The sequence below is a fragment of the Pseudopipra pipra genome, chromosome Z, assembly GCF_036250125.1.
Source record: "Pseudopipra pipra isolate bDixPip1 chromosome Z, bDixPip1.hap1, whole genome shotgun sequence".
Classification (NCBI taxonomy): domain Eukaryota; kingdom Metazoa; phylum Chordata; class Aves; order Passeriformes; family Pipridae; genus Pseudopipra; species Pseudopipra pipra.
The window spans coordinates 25,272,995-25,294,649 of NC_087581.1; the positions used below are offsets into that span (position 1 = coordinate 25,272,995).

Below are 21,655 nucleotides of genomic sequence, written 5' to 3' on the forward strand. Positions count from 1 at the left end.
AAGCTGTATATACCAGCTGCCTATTAAGGACTGATATTTTCACCTAATCTTAGTGACAAAATTTTGTTGGAAGTGTTCTGTTATTTCTGAGAACACAACTAGAGAATACATTTCTTTGCTGAAGTTAAAAAATGCTAGCAACTCATCCATGAGGAACTTTAAAGACCCCCTTAAACTGGGTAGAAAATTAGCATGTTGTGGGGAGAAGGGCATCAGAAGAGAGGGCAAATCACAAAAAACCAACTGTGACTGACTGTGTCAGTCTTTTTTTCCAGTCCTGATAACTCACAGTAATGAGGCAAGAATTTCTCACATCCTCACATCTGCTGCTGAAGAGCTTAAGGAAGCTGTAGGCACAGCTATTAGGCTGATACTCCAGCAGGGAAAGTAACCTTCCCCACTTCAGTCAGTCTCAATAGGTTCTTCTTCCACTCTGGGAGACAGGTAATGCTCTCTTCACACAGAAGATGGACAACAAAAAGTACAGGAAATAAATACATCTGATAAAAAATTAAAGCTTTTCTTGATACACACCAGTTCTTCCATGATACTTTTCCCACTTTTTATGAATCATAACTGCAAATTCAGAAAAAGCAAAAGGTGGCTGTTGGTTTGGAACAGCCCAGTGCTTGTAATGCATATATGAATGTTTAACTGAAAGTGCAGAGATAGTATCACATAATTCCCTGCCTCTCTTCAGGTCTGTTTATTTCTGCAAAATCAATGCTCTGATCCTGTGTAAGAAAATATCACATGTCATTGTAATTAAAAACTATGTAGAAATATAGATGTAAAAAAGAAAATAATCAAAGTCCAGTGGAAACTAATCCTGGAAGCTATTGGCATTTGAAGTTTGATTAAGCAACTCTAATTACTTGTCGAGTTTCATTAAATAGTTATAATTGTAAATTTTGGAAGTACAGTATTTGTTGCATTTGAAGATACATATACAAACAGCTCTATTGTGGTAACTGAATCTGTAAAAACTGATTTTTCTTGATAGTGATAAGCATACACATTTCCTTCATTAGTCACCTTAAACACTTCAATAGCAATACAAACAGATCGTTTATCCCAGGTCCACCCTTGAAATCCACACACTTTGCAACACAGTGGTCTTTCAATTGTCATTTCCTTGCCTTATGTACTCAGAGTCTGAATTAATCCCTGCATAAGACTATTGCACTACATCCTGTTTGTGAGGTATCCACACCATGAAACACAGCTGTTTAATGGTGTCCTACAAGATTTGGATTTGTGGATTTCTGTCTGCATCCTAACTACTTGCTAAACACTGCTTACAAATACAGTTTTGTTTCCATAGCACAGAAATTCCTTACTAGATCACATCACTCATATAAATGATTAATTGTAAGTTACAGTTAATTGAGAGTTTATATGTTTTGATTCCTTCAGTTGCATCTGATTAGAAATATGTTTTGGTGCTATTTAACAACCAATTTATTATGTACAGAGCTGGTGAAGGGTCTAAAGCAAAAATCCTATGAGGAGCAGCTGGAGGAGCTGGGCTTGTTTGGCCTGAAGAAAAGGAGGCTCATGAAGACCCTGTTGCTGTCTACAGCTACCTGAAAGGAGGTTGGGTCCAGGTGGTGTCAGCCTCTTCTCCCAGATAAAAGCGACGAGAGGAAATGGCCTCAAGTTGTGCCAGAGGAGACTTAGATTAGATATTAAAAAAATTTCTTCACCAAAAGTGCTGCCAGTCATTGGAACGGGCTGCCCGGGGAACTGTTTGAGTCACCATACTTGGAGGTTTTTAAAATACCTGTAGATGTGGCACTTGGTGACACGGTTTAGTGGTGGACTAGGTTAATGGTTAGACTCAGTGTTCTAAATGATTCTATGAATCATAAAATAGGAATAATTATTACTTGTTTTCAGCATAAGGAAAGCAGTTAAGAGCACTACTAATTAAATTGCCAATAAAGAGTTCCCTTTCCCCACAACAACCATTTGATGAGGTCAGAAAATGACACAGATTACAGTTCAATTATGTTAATAGGAAGCATGAAGAAAACTCTGTCAAAAGCTCCATTACTAAGTGATTGTTCCGTTCTCTTTCCTTTCCCATCATCTTTACTAAATAACATAGTCCAGTTGCTTTAAAATCTGTCAGTTGTTATTTATTCCATTCCCAAAACAAAACAGAATACACACGGAATAAAGACAACTCTGTTTATCATAACCTACCTTTCATTATAGTCTTTTCACACTTGTTTTGAGAGTATGTGTTGAATTCTCTAGTAACAAATAGCAAGTCTTAGATTTTTTTTTCAAACATGTAAAACCAGTTAGTGAAAATGTACTCAGGAGCTTGTAATAACTTTTTTTCTTGTCTACTTGGATTTCAGCAAAGAGTCATTGATATAAAAATGTAGATGTTCAGTGTTTTGTCTAAGCCATGGGAGGGAATTTGTGAGTAGGCTGATAAAAACAACAAAAACAAAATTCTTTTTACTTCTTTTTCAAGGCTGTGCAAGGCTGTGTTGGATGCACACACATAAAGAATAGCCTTCTTTTCACCCTAGAATTCCATCGAAGTTTGAAGAGCAGTGACTGCCTACCTGCTCACAACCTACACCTTACTCTTCACACACACATCATGTTATCTGGGCACACCTTCAGGATCACTCTCTCTGAACAGAATTTCAGGGGAAAATATGATTCAGGGCAGCATAGGATAACTTGCACTTACTTGGAAAATAGCCAGCTTGGGCTGAACCTGATGTTTTCTCACTGTGTGGAGGAATCTAAGAAGGAAAACCTGGATGAAACAAGAAGCATTTTTTTTGTTTTCTTAGGTGCAGACCATGTGTTTCTACAAGGAATCTATTTCGGAAATCTGGGAAGATTCACATATACTGAAAATATTGATGCGTGTTTCTTATGGATGGTATATAAGAGATTGTGCAATGAGCTGAGTTGAAATACATACAGATTACAGATACAGAAATGACTTTGCAGTTAATGTCAGCCTGATCGCCAGGGTCTTGTAATAAGCTTGACAGTTCATATATCTGACAACAGTAGCACAACTGACTCATCAGTCACAACAGCATTCCTTCTTATTTATTCTCCTCTCTCAAGTCTGGAGCACGTACAAAGGACACCAGATATTCTACCAAAATCAGATGCATTTTCAAGTACTTCGTAACTGAACCCACAGATAATGCACAGTCAGATTCTCTCTCATTCTACAACATGGATCAAAAAGAAATAAAAAGAGGGAAGAAAACATCATTCTGTGAAAATAAAGTTCTTTGTAATTCATTTTCTCTGTAACGTTCCTATCATATGTAAGGTACCCAATACCACGTTAAATAAATTTAAAATTGTTTATAATACAGAGGAATAGCAGAGATCCTTCTTGAGTCTCCCTGAATAAAGAATTGTACACTATAGGCACTGAAGACTTTCTGGACTTTTGAAACATTACGTCTTTTGCTCAGGCACAAAAAAAGATGAGAGTAATAGTAACAGCACAGCATAAGCCAGCTTGCTGAAGTCAGAGACTTCAGAGAGTCCATAGCAAAATTAAAAGTAGGGCTGCCTTGTTTCAAAGACACTTGGAGGAAAATATCTCTTTTTAAAGATGAATGCCTCAGCAATTATTTCTTAGAACAGCATTAGTATTATGATTGCTTGTGTAAGCTCTCTTGCAGTGCAGCGAAGTGAAACGAGTGCCTGTTGGTACAAGGACACTTCTACTGAGCAGAAAGAGAGAGTGTGACAGACAAATCCATCATGCTTAGCCTGCAGATCAAAGTGCACAAAGCAAAGCATGCTGGAAAACTACCACACATGCATATAAAACAACAAATTAAAGCACAAAGGACATACATGAGTGGATGAAATGAGGAAAACACAGCATTAAAGATGATCTTTACTGCTTTCAGGAAAGAATCAAGACACAACGATCAGACTACCATTTTCAAAGTGCGAAGTGATGTGGGGCATCCAGCTGGAGATACTGAAGCTGAGTTTTCTAAGTGCTGAAGATGGACAAATCAAAGGCAGACACAGAATGACAAAAACCAAACTAATCTATCTATTTGTGCTGAGAACACAAAACCTAAGCAATTTTGAACTATTTCCAGTCGAGTCCCTATTTGCCAACAACTGAATTTTTGAAGTCCCATGCAGCATTAAGGAGTATATTAAATTATATGGAATAAGGTAAGCAATCAGAAGCAGTCACCTTATTTTAATATGACAGCTCCTAAAAAAAGGATGATACAAATCTTATTCTTGCATAAAAGCACTGGAATTATTTTACTAGTTATAATGATGATGTTTATTCAGCAAAATAAATTATACAAATGAAAGTATGCTAGGGAAATAACAAGCACTGAATTAGTGTAGAAAAACTCTAACTATTTAAGAGCTTTTTGTATTGCTACTGTAGTCCTCTGTTGTCTAGACTTAAATTTGAACAATAACAAAAAAGGTGGCCTAATATGCATACAAATTATATTTTATTTCATATAATATCATAGAAGTTTCTCTAGCGTAATTCCAATAATCCCACTGACCACAATGAGATCAGTTCTGTGATAAAACAGAAAATGAGGTGAATAGGACTGGTCCCTAAGCACACATAAACAAAATCTAAGAAAATAGAACAAGAGAAAATAGAACAAAGTGCGTATTAATATATATTAGTACACTGCTTATAATAATAAATTATAACAATGCCAACTAATTGATATTACTAACTGGGCACAAATTCAGTAAGTCTGTCCTCTTATCAAGAAAACAACGAAGGACAAAGTAATTCCAGTTTCCCTGCAGTGAGGGAGTCAAGGGAAAATATTTTTCTGTCTTCTAGTCTTGTTTAAGCTTTGTATTAGTTTTCTCTTCTTTGGCAAATTACCTATCAGCTTTTACTGACAATTGTTAGGGATCACATAGCTTTACTGTAGCCTATTAGATGCATGAAAAGGGCAAATGTGAAAAAGACATTGAGATCTTGATATATGCAGGCCGGCTGAATCCACAGACTAGCAAAACAGAAGGGCTGACAACTTACAGGCACTATACCAATAGCTATACACAGCCACAACTCTGAAACTGATTTGTCAGTCTGCAGCAGACCTGTAATGTTCATAAAACATTTACAGATAAGGGTGCATGCAGATAGCCCACCTAAGAACTTCCTGCCAGCACTATTGCTATTACCCAGATGGCATCTTCAAACAAAAAATTTGTATTCAATTACACACAACAGTTTCACAAGAAAAATAGTGACCCTGGCATTTTCAGATTTTAGATCTGCTACATCGGGCCATCCAAAGCATTTCCTCATTAGCAGAAAATACTAAACTTCAAAGAAGAGAAAAGTCATGCTTTACATGTAAATGCCATGATGATCTGGCAAAGTTGAAGAAGGCTTTGCTTTTTCTAATTAGTTTATAAGGGAAATGGGCTGCCCAGGAAGGTGGTGGAGTCACCATCCCTGGAGGTGTTTAAGGGAAGACTGTACATGGTGCTTAGTGCCATGGTCTAGTTAACATGATGATGTTCAGTCAAAGGTTGAACTCGATGATCTCAGAGGTCTTTTTCAACCTAATTGATTCTGTGATTTTATATTTCTCAGCACAAACACTCAGAACTCCCATGTCCTGAGATTTTGTGCCTTGTTCTATCTAGCTTGAATTCTTTGCTGTTTCCTGCAGCAAAGGAATGCACAGGAACACCTGTGCATTGGATCTGAAAAGCTAAGTGACCAACCCACCATTGCAAGTCATTTTACCAGACAAATATCTCCCCATATGTATGTCCTTACCTTCTTGTAAAGGTGACTCAACAAGCCAGTACAAAGGATTATCAGCCCCAAATTATCTACATACTCTTTCACCACAAAGTAAGAAAATTTTAGATGGCTATTTTCAACATACAGCCTCTACCAAAAAAACTTACATTATTCATTGTCTTGTCCTTGGGATTGTGTAACAGTACAGTCAACTACTATTGACCTTCACATTCACAAAATTTGAGACTAGGCAAATCAGTGCTACAACAGACTATCCCTGATACTAAATTTTCGTTTTCAGTGCAGAATGTACTTTTATTTTCAAGAAAACATGTGGTCGCAATCCAAAATAACAGCATTTAGGATTAATCAGGATCTCTTTAGACTGCAAATGATGCAACTGGAATACCGCACAGGCACATTAGATGAAAAGGAGTTCCCCAATATCAGCAGACCTTGTGAGGATGATACAGCAGGATTCCTGTGATGCGACTCCTGCTTTGACAAAGAACATTTGACTCCTTCCTGTTGTTGATTGCATGGGAATATGAGACACTACTGTCATGTTCATATCTTTATGGGGTCTCCAGATCTAGAGAACCTGGAGAATTGGCAACACCTCTGTGAAAATTCTGAAGTGAATCTACAATTGAATCTATTAGCTTGAAATACAGTACTCTGCTACACACTTGGTCCCAGATCCTCTATGTTCTTTAGCAGGTGAAAAGAGGACAAAAGTAGGGGGATGTGCACATGCATACACACCCACACTGATCCATCTGAATTTATGTATAAATAAAGGAAAAAATGCAAAGAGCTTCTTGAATACTTTCAGCTGCTGCCTTCTGCAGGCTTTTGAGCTTGCTGAGCTGACACTGAGGAGCAGTGTAAGGGTCACTTTCACGCAGTACTTTTGCCAGCATGGGACAAAATAAGCTGCTCACTTGTTAGAATACTTTTGTATTTCAGTCAGTTGAAAACCTTACCATGCAAATTTTCTGTACTGCAGTTAAGTCCTGATGCATGGAGGGACTTTATGTCCTCTTGGATGACAAAGGGTTTCCAGAAGCATTTTACCTCTCTAAAGGCTATTTTCAGAAAGATTTGTTTGTTCTCACAGGACATTTCTGTCAGAGCAGTTAAAATATGCTTAAATTACCATGCATAAACTTCATTATAAAGCTTGCTAAAAGCACAGTTTGAAGTCCTGCTTGCTGCTGGTGACTACAAATTTCTATCTGGCTGGAAAAGTCAGCTACTTCAAGTCCGGCAACATTTCCATGACAACATTGTGCTAAAAAACCTCATTTTAACACGTCAAAAAAATTAAAAGGCGTTTCTTGTGTTTTTCATTCTATTTCTTACCATGCAGTTTACTGATCTCTAGATAAAGGATTTCTAAGAAGCTAATTACCAGGTTGAGTAAAGCCCTGAGGCAAAGCCTGAAGTCTTCTCCTTTGGCTACTGTAACTAATAAACTACAAATCCTTACCTCCTCTACAGCACTGTTCCCTTACTAGTGTTAGATTCACCCTTGCTGAGAAGCAAGCATGATCATCCTCATTTCACAGACCTAAAAAACTGAAGCACTGAAAGGCATAAACATGACTAAAATAGTTAAAAGGTAGAAAAGAAGACACTTAGAGTGTCAGTAATTGCCATGTGTCCTGTGAACTAGTATCAACAACATCCCTCATATGACGTAGTAAAACAATGACCATAGAACTGTACAAACTGCTTGCATAATTTGTAGTAAAATATAGTCTCTTGTAAATTAACAGCGGTATAAAAGATTTACTTATCACACTGAGCATTCACCTGGCTCCTCTGCACTGCACTGTTTTCATTTCCCCTCCTTTTTCCTAGCAAGCTATTTCTGCAACTAATGCACTGAGACAGGTGCTTGGCTGTCTAAGGCTTTCCCACAATCCTGCAAATTTGGCCTATGACTTCCAGTGCAGCTTGAACCAAAGCCCAATGGCTAAACTTCAAGTCTCAAAATAATATTGCCTCCAAACCATATGCATTTTTCAAATATCATATATTTCCTTGCAGCTACAGCTACTGGCATTCATTTAATTGCAGTTCAGAGAGGGCTGTGATTTGTCAGCCATGGAGACATGGTAACACATGGTGGTCACCCTCTTCTTCCTGGGGTATAGAAGCCATCCTTTGATGGCTTTACTATCCCAGCTCTTGCAGAAATTCTTTCTCGGAAGTTTCAAAGCATGGAGAAAGGATGGGCAGAATGAAAGCTCTAAGGTTCAGGTTTATCTTGAGGTAAATCTGATGAGATACACCCATGTGTCCTGAGGGAACTGGCAGAGAAAGTGGCTAAGTCACTATTTGAGAAGTCCAGTGAAGATCTCACTGACAGGAAAAGGGGAACTATAACCCCCATTTTTAAAAAGTGAAATAAGGAAGATCTGGGGAACTACTGGCAAATCAGTCTCATCTTGGTGCCTAGCAAGGTCATGGAGCAGATCCTCCTGGAAACCATGCTGAGGCACATCAAGGACAGGAAGGTGATTGGTGACAGACAACATGGCTTCACTACGGGCAAATTGTGCCTGACAAATCTGGTGGCCTTCTATGAGAGTTGGTGGATGAGGGAAAAAAAACTGATGTCATTTGCACTTGGACTTGTGCAAAGCTTTTTGACAGTGTCCTGCCTGACAACCTTGTCTATAAACTGGAGAGACATGGATTTGGTGGAACACGCAGTGGGTAGGGAATTGGTTGGATGGTTGTACTCAAAAAGTTGTGATCAACAGCTCAGCGTCCAAGTGGAGACCAGTGATGAGTGGCATTCCTCTGGGATTGGTATTGGAACTGGCACTGTTTAGCATCTCTGCCAGCAACATGGACAGAGGGAGCACCCTCAGCAAGTTTGCTGATGCCACCAAGCCGTGTGGTGCAGTCAACACACTGAAGGGCATGAATACCATCCAGAGGGACCTGGACAGGCTGGGGAGGGAGACCTGTGTGAACCTCATGAAGTTCAACAAGGCCAGATACAAGGGCCTACATCTGGTTCAGGTCAATCCCAAACATGGATACAGGCTGAGTAATGAGTGGATGGAGAGCAGCCCTGAGGAGAAGGACTTCAGGATGCTGGTTGATAAGAAGCTTGATATGACCCAGCAATGTGCTCTTGCAGCCCAGAAAGCCTACCATGTCCTGGGCTGTAGCAGAAGGATGACCAGCAGGTCAAGGGAGGTGATTCTGCCCCTGTACTCTGCTCTGTGAGACCTCACCTTGAGTACTACTTCCAGCTTTGGGATCCCCAACATAAGAAGGACATGGACGTCCCCTTTGTGGGGAGGGCCATAAAGATGATCGGAGAGCTGGAGAACCTCTCCTCCAATGAAGACAGGTTGAGAGTGCTGGGGTTGTTCATCCTGGAAATGAAAAGGCTCCAGGGAGACCTTCTAGCAGCCTTCCAGTGCATAATGGGGATCTACAAGAAAGCCAGATGGGCTTACAAGGGCATGTTGTGATAGAACAAGGAGGAATGGTTGAAAGAAAGTAGATTTAGAATCATAGAATCAGAGAAGAATTTGGGTTGGAACAGACCTTAAAGTTCCAAACCTCCTGCCATGCACAGGGGTGCCTTCCACTAGACGAGGTTGCTCAGAGCTCCATGCAGCCTTGAACACTTCCAGGGATGGGGCATCCACAACTTCTCTGAGCAACCTGTTCAAATGCCTCACTGCTCTCACAGTAAAGAATCCTAATATCTAACCTAAATCTACTCTCTTTTAGTTTGTATCCATTCCCTTTTTCCTGTCACTGAATGCTCTTGGAAATACTCACTCTCTTTCTTGTAGGCTTCCTTCAAGCACTGGAAGAAAGGTTAGTTATTGGATAGCATGAGATTTTTAAAAATTTTAAAAGATGAATTCTTTCCTTCAGACCATTTATAGTGCATTACCATTATATTTTCCTACTTTTTCTTCACATTCTTTTGGAGTAGAGTCTTAGTTTACAATTGTATGTTATTATTCTAATATGTTCAGGCAGCTAAAAAATATGAGGTTTAGATATAGAGCGCTAATGTGCCAAATCTTGTGATAAAGCTCCTGAGGATGAATTGGGAATACGCTGATTGTTTAGCTCAGCCTAGAAAGGATGCCAAGGACACAGAACATTTCCAAGTTTTTGAAAATGCCAGAAGGTCAGAACATGTGCCTGTAACTCATTTTTGAGAGTTGTATAGCCAATAATTCTGAATGCCTTTCTCAACTTCACCCTTCAGACCTCTGGCTATCTAAGTTAACCTATTTCCTCAAACTTGCTGAATGTTCTTTAAAACAGTGTTCACCCACTCATCTATTTCAATGTGCTACCAAGAGATTTGAGTTCTAAAATAATTTTGTCATTTGCTATCATTATCTTCTTTCAAGAAAGTGTTCTGCTTCGTTATACCTTCATTAAAATAAATCTCCAAGTGGTGTGTGGGTGAACAGAGCCCTTCAATTTCATTTATATCATTTCTGAAGAGTGGTAAAGAGCAACTATCTGCAAGAATCAATAATTTTATAATTACATACATATTAGCATGGCTACTTGTATGATAGATCACATAACGGGGCATTCTGCCTGGTTGCTGGAGCAGCAGAAGGATATTATCCTATAATTTTCCCTTTCTTCACCATCACCATATAGTAATACATATGCATTTTGTGCAACATAAAACAATGTTACTCCAACGTGGCAAGACAATATCATCATCTTCATTTTGGGAACAAATTAATATTACACTAATAAAATGGTGTATGTTTAGCATATACCTCTTAGTATATAAAATATAACCTTTTATTAACCTTTAGTATATTAAATATAACCTTTTATCTCTTATAATCTTTTTCAAGATTATAAGTGGTGATTGCCATTACAGTGAGGACACAGCCTTTTCACATGGTACTGGAGGTCAGATGCCACTGCTACTGTGAAGTAAGCTTGCTCTGAAGTGGAATTACCTTGTAGATATTGGTGTGTCAAAGAGCAATAATAAATACCTTTCTTCTTTTGCAACAGCCAATATGAAGTCGCATCGGCAAACAATAATGCCTGATCCAGAGCACAAAAACCTTGAAAATATGTTGTCAGGTCCAGTTCAAATTCCTCTCAGTCATTTGCCTTAAGCAGTGTCCATTTCTGAGTCAGCAGGTGGCAAGCTATTACAGAAATCAAAAGGTGAGCCACCAGATTGTAGATGTATTTATCTTCTCTATGAACATTTAAAAATTGGTTACTGAATACAAGTTTGCCCATGAAGAGATCATTCTTCAACACAAACCTCATCCTTGCTATGCTGATATTCTCTGACATTTTTAAATGCTTTGCAGAAACTCAGACTTTTTTAATCATCATGAAATATTAATTTATTTTTTATTACTACCAAAACTCCTTCTCACATGAGGCTAAAGAAGGGTGCTGTAGGAAATATATGCTGTTCATACTCATCCTTGACATTTTGTGTAATGTTGGTCTAGCTCTTTTCATGGACTCCCAATTAGTTGAATAATTAGGAAAAGGAAGAACTGTTTTTAAAATCATAACCACAGTATGCACCTGGATTTACACAACTGCTGGCTCATGATCACTTCACAGATATGCTGCCATACTTTCTTGGCAAATGAGAACTGCTGGACTTTGTAAAACTATCTGCCCATGATGACTTTCAGAGCTTGCCTTTCCTTCAATCTTTGGTGAATAGCCCATAGCTATCAATTAAATTTGTGAAACACATTTTATGCCACCTTCTCACTCTGCTTACTTACCTTCTTGTAACATTAAATGTCTGCAACCAGAAAAAACATAGAAGTATTGTATGAAATGTGATCTAGAATGTTGTGTTTTAAAAGTATAACAAGTGAGCCATTATCACAGAATTCTGTTTTTGTCATTACTCTTTTATGTTAGTTCAATACAGATGAGTTCTGATCTCAACAATGAAAAATGGCTAATAAAAAACATTTAGTTGACATGGAACAAAACTGGGTTTTGGTAGGAAAAAAGCATATTCAGCATTAGGGGGCCATAAACTGGCAAACGCAAACACATCTTATGATCCCATTGACTCCAACAAGGTTAAAAATCCCATTGATCTGGTGCAGGATTTCATTAATAAAAAAGCCAACCAACCAACCAGAACCACAAAACCCTCTCCTTGTTGGTTTTAGGCCAAATCCAGACCATTTTACCTACAAGTAATATATTTTAACCCATAATTCAACTATTCTGAAAAAGCTCAGTTGAGGAGAACATGGAGAAGAATGACTAATTTGATAGGGTTTAGAGTGTCTTAGTAAAGACAGTAGAAAAAAACATGCAAATAGATGATAAAGCACCTACTGGCAATCTTACTGAAGTTCTAAGTAGATGAGAAGGATCTCTCTAGAGCTACTAGAATAGAAATAAATATGCCTTTAAAAATATAAAAGTGGGTCGGATTAATTAAATATACCAGTAAGGGTTCTGTTTCTAGAGCTAACCTACACTGGATTAAACAGCATCTCCGAGTAAAAAGACATTACTGCCATGAAGCAAGTATCCTGCCTCCAAAAATAAAAACCAGTACCCCATTAGATCTGCCCCTGAGGACATTGAGAGCATCTGTCAAAGAAGTAATGTTTTTTTATTTTACAAGTCAGTTCATCAAAGGAATTTTATTTTTTTTTCTTATCTGGCTATATTGTACAGCATATATTAGATTTTGAGGTAGATGTCAGGAAGCAGAGGTTCCATGTTATAGGAAAAATTCTGCAATTTTGGGTACTTAGTAACATTAATTTACACACATAAGACACAGCCGTGTGCATTTCCTTGTGCCTCCTTTGGCTCTTCACTGAACTTAGAAATACTACATTTTCTATTGGATTCTTTTCTCATTAAGATGAGAGACCTTAGACAGGAATTGATTACTTTGTGTTTTGAAATTTTGTATTTACTCCCTGGCTTTATGGTATTGAAAAATAGCTGCAAAGTTCCCATCTGGTGGACTGGCCTCAAATGAAAAAAAAAAAAAAGCACATTCAATTATCCTAACTGTATTTTAGGTAGATTATTAGCACCTGTTTTTTGAAATCTTTGCTAAATATTGTTGTTTTATCAAAGCATTTTAAAAAATGCAATACCCACAATTTTGTCAATTCCCTGTGATGCAATTTCTTATCTATGGTCACCATAAACTATGAGGAAAAGGCACTTTGTTAGTTTTCTATGGATCAAATCCACTGTTCACCAAAGCTTACACAAATGATAATAATAGGGTGACCTAGGCAGAAAAAATCGAAAGTCTAGATAAGTTAAACTGAATTGCTTTTTTCTCTGAACTACAATCTCTGATGATCCTTTTTAAGGATTCTGAAGAGGCAAGCTTCCAACTGCTACCCTCTGCGCTACATGGTACTGTACGTGTTCTGGTAGGACTGCTCTGCCTCTCCCAGCACTGAAACACTGAAATGCCTCGAAATTGAGACATTGAAAATATTCCTAGCCTGTGAAGTTACTTGCTATGTTCTTAAGTAATTGACCTAAAATATTGTTAGAAGGGTTCTACAGATTGGAAATGAATGTTCAGGAAAAGGGATACATAAGTATTAGGTCACTACATGCCAATAACTTGTCAAAAGAATAGTTACTTATGTATTTATGTATGATCCTAGGTCTACAACAAAGTAATCTGGATTATTTTAGCCTTCAGGGAAAAAAATACATGTCAATGCATGTCACTGTTTCCCAGGCAAGTGTTCAGATTTTCAGGGCTGATTCCTCTGTATGTTAACATTAACATTAAAAAAAATTAAACCCAAAAATCAAACCCATTTTGTCACACATACAATCTTGACCATGATCTCCTCTGAGAACTCCGTAACAGTGATCAATATAGCTAAAGAATGTACTCTTATCATCTTTACAGATAAAGTGTATTGACATTTTTTCACACATGCATTCTGTTAATTCCATAGTGACTCCAGGATCTCTCAAAATCAGAAAAAGATAAAAATGGTTTAAACAGAATTTAGATTTTTGTTTGCTCAGCAGCTGTGCTTGGTAGCTGTACAGGCAGCTGGTCTTCCAAAGTATTATGTCTTTTGATCTTTTTCCATAGCTGAGTTAATTTTTAAAATAACTTCAACATTTCAGGAATGATCCATGGGCTTGGACTACCTTTCTTTTCCATTTTATTTGGATAGTTTTATTACAGGCTGGGGGTTTTTATATAGCTCTGCATACAGAAAGTGCCAGCTTGACTCCATATACAGGATCAAAGCCAATTTCTGTCATTCTATAACAGGAAGATGAAATTAAAAACAGCTTGCTCATCAGGATGCTTGAAACATCTTTATTTCACCTGTCTAATTTTTTTTAAAACACTTCTTTAACTTTCCATGGATCCTGTGCTATCAACTTTTTTTTTCCCAAGGTCATGTCCATAGAATTACATTTGATGAAGTGAAAAAAAAGAAAGACAAACTATTAAGATAAAAAAGCCTAGAATATTGGCATGCTTTTTTTCTTAATATTTTTAGGGACTAAACATTAGCAGAAAAGAACAGGGACATTGTACTTTAACAGGAAACAAAAGGTATGTAGAGGTCTTCAATACTATTCAATATATATTGTCTTGCTGTTGGAGAATATGAAAATAAGATATGTCTCTAATCTTCACAAGTTGTACAGCATAATTATATTATGTTTTTTCTAAGGTTGCACAACTCCTTTAAGATATTGCAAGCTCCAGGAAGGCTTATATCAGCTACAATCACATTGCTTTATACCTGTAGGAGAGCATTTTTCTGTGCTGAGTGTGCTGCAGAGAATTCTAGCTCTCCCAAGAAGGCACTATGAAATCCTTAATGTGAAAAAAGGATACTTAAATTATTAAGAGAAACACCAAAATCATAGAAACTCCATAGAGTTTAATTTTAGCTTAATTTTATCTGGTCTTTAGGAACAACTGAATTGCAATTATATCCCCTAGCTCACCAAAACAGCTACCAAAAAAAAATGGCAGGGGTACATGAGAAAGTGAATAAAGAGAAAATTAAATGAAGGCCTAAATTCTGAAGTTGTCTTGCAACTGATTTTTTCCTACTGTCTAGAAAGGCACCACCTTGGTGCCTGCTGGGACAAATCAGACCTTTTGCTTACTGAAAGCAACATCTAAGACTCACAGTATATGTGGGAGAAAATAAAAAAAGATTAAAAATTACATCCGGTGGCAATGAGAACCAAAGTCAGAGCTCTTCTGCACAGAATACACCTGATCCTGCCCACCCTATAAGCCTTTTTCTTCTTATAGCTCTTCAGTGCCACTCATACTTTGCCACATTTCCATACCCAACTCTGAATGCAGTCATGGTCTTTCTTACCATTTCTTTGCATTAGTTACTTTTGTTTTGCTTTGCTCTGGCTTGTAACATGGTAGTATGCCAGCTTTCCTTTTAAGTGGTCTAGAACCTTTTATAATTTAATTACACTAATATAATACTTACTCATCTGCTTCCTTTCCACAACTAGGCTTCCTTGCATTTTTTCAATTCAATTTTCCTGATGGTGACAGATGTAGACAAATTATTGCAGTTGTTCTACACATTTCAAAATTATGGCCACTTTTTATGTGTCTTTATATAAATTTATGCAGCTGGATCCAGGTTTTAACACTTGGGATAGATGATGGCACTTGTTTCTCATCCAGGTGGATTTCAGCACTCTTTCCTGACTCAGCAAGATACATACTTGTCTCTTTACCCAAGCTGTCACCCAGAACAACCAGATCCGTGTGAAGAGCAGATGTGACAAGGTTTCAGTTATAGTTTTTGCTGATCTGCTCCAGACCTTAGTTACCCAGCCACCATAGAAAGAAATCGGGCAAACCTCACTAGTGTATGTTTTGAAATGGATGGTGTCAACTGCAATTAAATAAGATAAATTAAACTTTCATTCTTCACAGTCCTTCATGTCATTCAGCAAGACAACAGCAGTTGTCCTTTTTACATTTATCGATTGATCTCTAGTCTTGAAAATCATAATCAACGAGTTTATAAACATACTGAAAACCCTACCGTAAGCCCACAGGCAACCGAGTCCCAATATTAAGCACGCTTATGGGTGGCGAGGGAGAAGGAAACCACTTCAAGGAGTTGCATAGAGAAATAAACCGTTCGTCGCTCTTTTGGTAAATCTAGCAGGATAAAGCCCCGCGGGGAGATCCTACGGATATTGGCGTGGGCCGAGCCCCCCATTTTCGCAACGGGCGCCGGGGTGGGCTGGGCGGCAGGTGGGCAGGCCGGGCGAGGGGCGGGCGGGGCCGGCCGAGGGGCGGGCGGGGCCGGCCGAGGGGCGGGCGGGGCCGGGCTCTCCCTCCCGTTGCCAGGTGAAGCGCAACGTCTCCGCCTCCTCGCGGTAGGCGCGCAGCCCCGCGGAGCGCACGCAGGCGGCTCGGCTTGGTCGGCTAAGCTCGGTTCGGCTCGGCTCGGCTCGGCTTGGCCTGGCCCGGCTCCACACGGCTTCGCGGGGCGGCCAGCGCCCCAGTCCCACCGCCCCCCACCATGGCGCAGAGTATCAAGAAGGGAATCTTCTGTCCGAGCTTCGTGAGGAGGAACTGGCTGCTGCTGAGCACGGTGGCCGCCGTGCTGGCGGGTGAGCGCGGGGGCTGGCAGGGAGCGCGGCGCCGCCGCCCCCCGCCCGGCCTTGCCGGCACGACACGGCCTCGGCCGGCCGCAGAGCGGAGCCTGCGGCGGGGCGAGGGGCGCTCGGCGGCCGCAGGGCCGGGCGGCGCGGGGCGATGCTAACGACGCACCCGAACGGCGGGCGAGGCGGGCCGGCCGCCCTTCCCCGGCACCGCCGCGGGGAGCGGCTCCGCAGCGTTGCGGTGTCGCCGCGGCCGCGCGGGAGCGGCGCTGGGCGCGGGGGACGCGGCGCCCGTACCCGAGAGCGGCCGGGTCGGCAGCGGGGCCCGGGGCCCTCCTGGCCGGGCGGCTCCTGTCCCGCCGGCCCGTGTGGCAAAGGTCGGTGATCGGCGGCGTGAACCCGCGCCGTGGAGGACGGGCGCGGGGGCTGTGAGCCCTCGGTGCTGCGGGTCCCCAGGGCGGGCTATTCCCCGGGCGGCGTCCGCAGCGCCCGAGGGGACCGCGGCACCTTCCTTCCGTGAGTCTGCGGGGGCAGCCCCGCCGAGCGAGGCTGCACGGCCGGAGAGCATTGGTGGTGGCTTTGGAGAGCATTGGTGGTGGCTTTGGAGAGCTTCTGATGGCCCAAGCGAGCTTTGCAAGTGGAAGAGCTTGCGGTGCCACCCATCCTTCAGAGGAGTTTTGGGGGACTGAGGAGTTCGGCAGTGCCACCCATTTTTCAGAGGAGCTTTCAGGGTAAAAAGTTTCTCAATGCCACCCAGCTTTCAGAGGGATTTTCAGGGGCTCCATTGTAAAGATAGGAAGATTTCTCCCCTGCATGTCAACAAGTTTCTGAAGGGGAAATTAGTTGAACACCATCTTACTAAGGATAGGTGAGCAGAGAGGGCAAAGAAAATGCATCAAAGGACTTGGACAAAGAGTCTTTTCCACAGGACATAATTTTGGCCCTAGTCACACACATTTTATTCATTTTTTTGCTGGTGATTATTTGGAGAGCTTCCTTCGCATTATTGCCGCTGTAGAGAAGTGCTGCTTTAAATACTTCATTAACTTGCTGTCTGATGGTTCTCTTTCAGATGACTTTTCTGCAAATTTGCATTTTGGCTGGAACATACCTATTTCAGTGGAAAGTTGTTCAGGAGAGAATTATTATTTTGGAATTCTACCCAGCTATTTATAAGCTGTGATCAGAGCTATGCTTACGTATACACGTGCAATTTTTTTGATATATTCAGTATTTGAAAGATATCCATTCTTTTTCACCTCTTTTGTAAGTGGAAAGGTTCTTGTGAGTTCTGTATACCAAATGCTAAGGGCTTGCTTTGAAAATGTGACCATACAACTGGAGGAGTATCTATATGCTCCTGTGTTTGTGTGTGTACAATTACGTTTTCACATACTTCTGTCAGGTGCCCTTCTATGAGCTGACATGCTTCCTTCCCTGTTACAGAAGTGGTTAAGAAAAATTCCCCTTGCATTATCTTCAGTGATTGTAGTTTGAACTGAAGTGTGTGATATGATTCTATAGGTGGATCATTCTGAAATTAAATTTCTCTGGGAGCCACAAAGTCTGGCAGTACGAAAACTGTGGGGACAATAATGACCCCAATCCTCTTAATACACAGTGGGAATTCACAGTGAGAGAGTGGCAAGCACACATGCCTCCTGTGTCCTTGGGCTTCTGGTACACTGTAATTAACAATCCAGAACTCAGGGGAGCTCTCGAATATCAGCAAAGAGAGTCTTCTTAAGAATTCCGTGAGCTTTGAACCAAATTACATTTTACATGTAGCTAGCTATCTGCTGCATTTTCAGTATTTCTTTGAGGTGAAGTAAGGTACGCAAGAACAGTGAAACCCTTGTAAAGATGAAGTTGAATCATATGTTCTGGTTTTACTACAACTTGAGGAAAGTTTGTAGTATACCTAGAGTCCACAAACCCTTCATAATTAAATTTGCATATTCATTTTTATATACTCTGGGAAATTGTACTGAGGGTTATTAATCTAGTTAGTTTGGAGGAACAATCTACCATTTATGAGCAGAAGAGTAGCACATGATTTTGAAAGAAGTACATACCTTTAGGTTTTTCAGAAAAGTATGATGAATGAAGAGTGGAAATAACAAATGCAGCAAGCTGTGAAAATATGCTACGTAAGCTGTCCAGCTGTGCTAGAAAGTATCTGATATTCCTACACTGTCATAAGGAATCATGATTTTTCTCATCATTATCAAGCCATGTTCAACATCCAATTGAAATATGCATATCTTTGCTAGTACTCTTACTAAGCTCAAAAGTTTTCCCAGTTACTTCTTGTGTGCATCTCTGACAAGAGACAGAAACAGGAGAAAAACCCTCCTTCAAGAGTAATGATTCTGTGTTATCTTTTAAGCTTTCAACTCTTTGCCTGTGGTTTACGTTCTCAAAACCATTGGAATTTCTTTTATAGCAGTGGGGGCGAGGGGATAATTTAAAATTTATACACAAGGCATCTTGAGTGTCACATTTTTTTGTGAAAACAAAAAAATTTTGGGATTTTGGGACTATCTCAAACCATGACACACCTGAATGCATTTTTCAAAGAAAACAAAACTCAAGGCTGAAGAGGTTATTTTCCTTACCTTAGCATTCTGTTTCAGACTACCAAACTGATGTGGAGAGATCTGTGACTATGAGAGTAGCAGCCTCATGCAGATACCTGCAAAAGGAGACATATCTTGCATCTTTTTACTCTACTGGCCTTACTGAGCCCAAAGCAGCTGAGCTGACTAAAGCAGTTTAAAAGTCAACCTACCTCAAGTGCTTCTTCAGCCTTTCATATAAAAAGTTACATTGCTTCCAATTTCTACAATCAAATCAAAATAAACGAGAAATATCCCTGAAATTTACTCACCCTGAAACCCATGTCCAAAGGGCAATTGGATACGAGAGTTTAAATCACACTTCACAGGATTCTCATGGAGCTTCTATTTTTTGTCATTGCCTTGTCTCCAAGAGGTCACTGCTGCAATACAGCCAAACCAGTCATGAAAGGCTGATTATGTATAAATACTTGCTCATTCATTAGTCTGTGTGTCATCGCCTAATAGCTTGTAATGCTGGGCAATTCTTCAGCAGAACAGCTTTTTTCTTACAGTGGAAACTAAAGGGTAGGTGATTTGCCTACATATGATCTGAGGCATTGAGTTGCAGTAGCACACTGTCCTAGAGCAGAGATCTTTTGATGTTCTCAGAAATACACAAAAAGGTTGCAGTTCCTTTTTAATACCTATTCTAATAATTTTGAAAATTATTAGACCATTATCTTTTTTTGTAGCAGTTCTGTGGTGGGGGAACACGATTCTGAGGTATTCAGTTTGCCTAAATTTACAAGTTACTTCCCCCCTCCTCCCCCTCCCCCAGTAGACTGTCTGAAGTGGGCTTTCTTCAACAGTACATGTGCACTGAAATTCTTCAGGTAGTCACGAGGAAGATGCGAGAAATGCAATATTTAGGTAGATAAAGCCACCAGTCACAGGAGACTGAATTGCAGGCGTCCTTCCTTCAGCCTGGCGTAGATCGCGTTCGTCGGAGGTATTTCAGTGCGAGGCAGTGGTGACCACTTGTGTGCTCTGCCATTAGCTTCCTCCTCCATTCTGTTCTTCACTTATGGGCGTGTTGCTCATGCTGTTCACCTCAGAAGGGGACCCTGGGTGCCATGGCCATGCAGGCGGGAGCGGCGCGGGGCGGCGCAGGGGCGGCGGGAGCTGTCCGAGGTGGCTCAGGGACAGCCCGCGGACCGGGCAAACGGAGAACTGGCCAAACGCGGAGCTGCCGCAAGCGGGGCTGTGAGGCAGGAGTGAAGTGACTGAGAAAGGGTGGAGGTCAGGTGTTCAGGCTGGAGCATGCCTGAATACTAGACTTTTCCACTTCTGAAATGAAGTTTATTCAGTTTCTGCAGCATCAGACCCTTTGCTTATGTAGTTCCCATGTTGAAAGATTGAGGCTGGCATCAGACCTCCTTTTCTCCCTGCATTTGAGAGTGGGATTAAAATATGCATTGTTCCTGTTGTAACACCAGCATTGAAGAAACTTTGAGTATTGTGACTATAGTCACATTGTAACTATAGTATTTTGCCAGGATTTGATGAGTGCAGCAGCCATTGGATCTATTCTGGTTTGTGCTTTATGATACCATTATAGCAGTTCATATGCCAAAAATTTATTCTCTTTAATGTTAATGAAAGTTATTATTTTATATTGTAATATTGAGTAGTAATATCTCCCTATAGGAATTTTTTTTTGTTCCCATGTAAGTCAGGTGTATTCACACGTGCTAAATGAAATGCTCCCTCTGTAATCAGACACAAGGAGATTTGACAGCTGCTTTTAAAAGCGGTAGTTCCCGAATTACCTGGAAGCCCATCAGTGCAAGAATGAATGTCTCACAGGGTGAAGACAACAACAGAACAATTAGTAACTTATTACTGTGTTGATGGCCTTTCACCATGCAAAAAGCCACTCTGAGTCCAGGGAGCTCACCATTCTCCTGTGTTTCTTTTGTAAATGTAGCCTGCAGCCCCTAAACCCCACAAACTACTATAAAGTCTTTCTGTTTCTCATGGTGAGTTGCTTCTGTCTCTGGCAAACGTAATTTAAAAATCAAAAGCCCATTCTGGATATGAAGTAAGGTTTCACTGTTTTTCATTTCCACCTCTTTCTACCTTTACCAAGAAGTGGCCTGTTAGCTTAGTTTAGGCTGTCTTCAGTACCATTTCTCATTTCTTGCACAGTACGGTGGGAAGGTTACGAACAATGAAACAGATCAATCATCTCTTACTCTAGAAAATACACTAGCAAAAACATCAGGAAATAAATTCAGGGGGATATAATAAAGCAAGAGAATTATTACTTCATGAGTTTATCACAAGTATAGTTGTAAAGCAAGCATCTGATTCCTTTCTTAAATTCTGAAGCATAACATTGTACTAATTTAGAATTTATAACAAATGAAGTCCAGACATCTTGAATCAATTGTGGTAGCATGGAAATTTGACAGAGGATTCTGGTTTCTTCTTGGTGTGCCTTAGAACAGAATAGATGACTCATGACTTTCTATGCCTCTCTAGACAGTTGTGGTGCCTACCTCTCTGTGCTTCTCTGCTGCAGTTGCACACAATTTGATATAGAATGGGATGTGTTCAGAAATGTGTGAAACCCAGCAATTCTGAGAAAATGTCTGAATTTAATTTCAAAGACAGAAAG

The 21,655-nt window shown here is 40.3% G+C and overlaps 1 protein-coding gene and 1 long non-coding RNA gene across 3 annotated transcripts in view; both read left to right on the plus strand.

Annotated features, from left to right (window-relative positions):
* The window catches only part of SLC1A1 (solute carrier family 1 member 1), a 97,087-nt gene that overhangs the window by 28,724 nt on the left and 46,708 nt on the right, over positions 1–21,655 (plus strand). The window contains exon 1 of one of the 2 annotated variants that reach the window (XM_064642410.1): positions 16,149–16,423. The exons of the other annotated variant lie outside the window; for it this stretch is intronic. Coding sequence (XP_064498480.1) covers positions 16,333–16,423 — 91 coding nt within the window. The 5' untranslated portion in view covers positions 16,149–16,332. Of the gene's footprint in view, positions 1–16,148; positions 16,424–21,655 lie in introns of those variants that run through there. 2 annotated transcript variants of the gene reach the window in all.
* Positions 16,436–19,295, plus strand: LOC135407424 (uncharacterized). The gene is made up of 2 exons (XR_010426868.1): positions 16,436–16,791; positions 19,051–19,295. It is a non-coding gene; the product is annotated as an uncharacterized LOC135407424 (long non-coding RNA).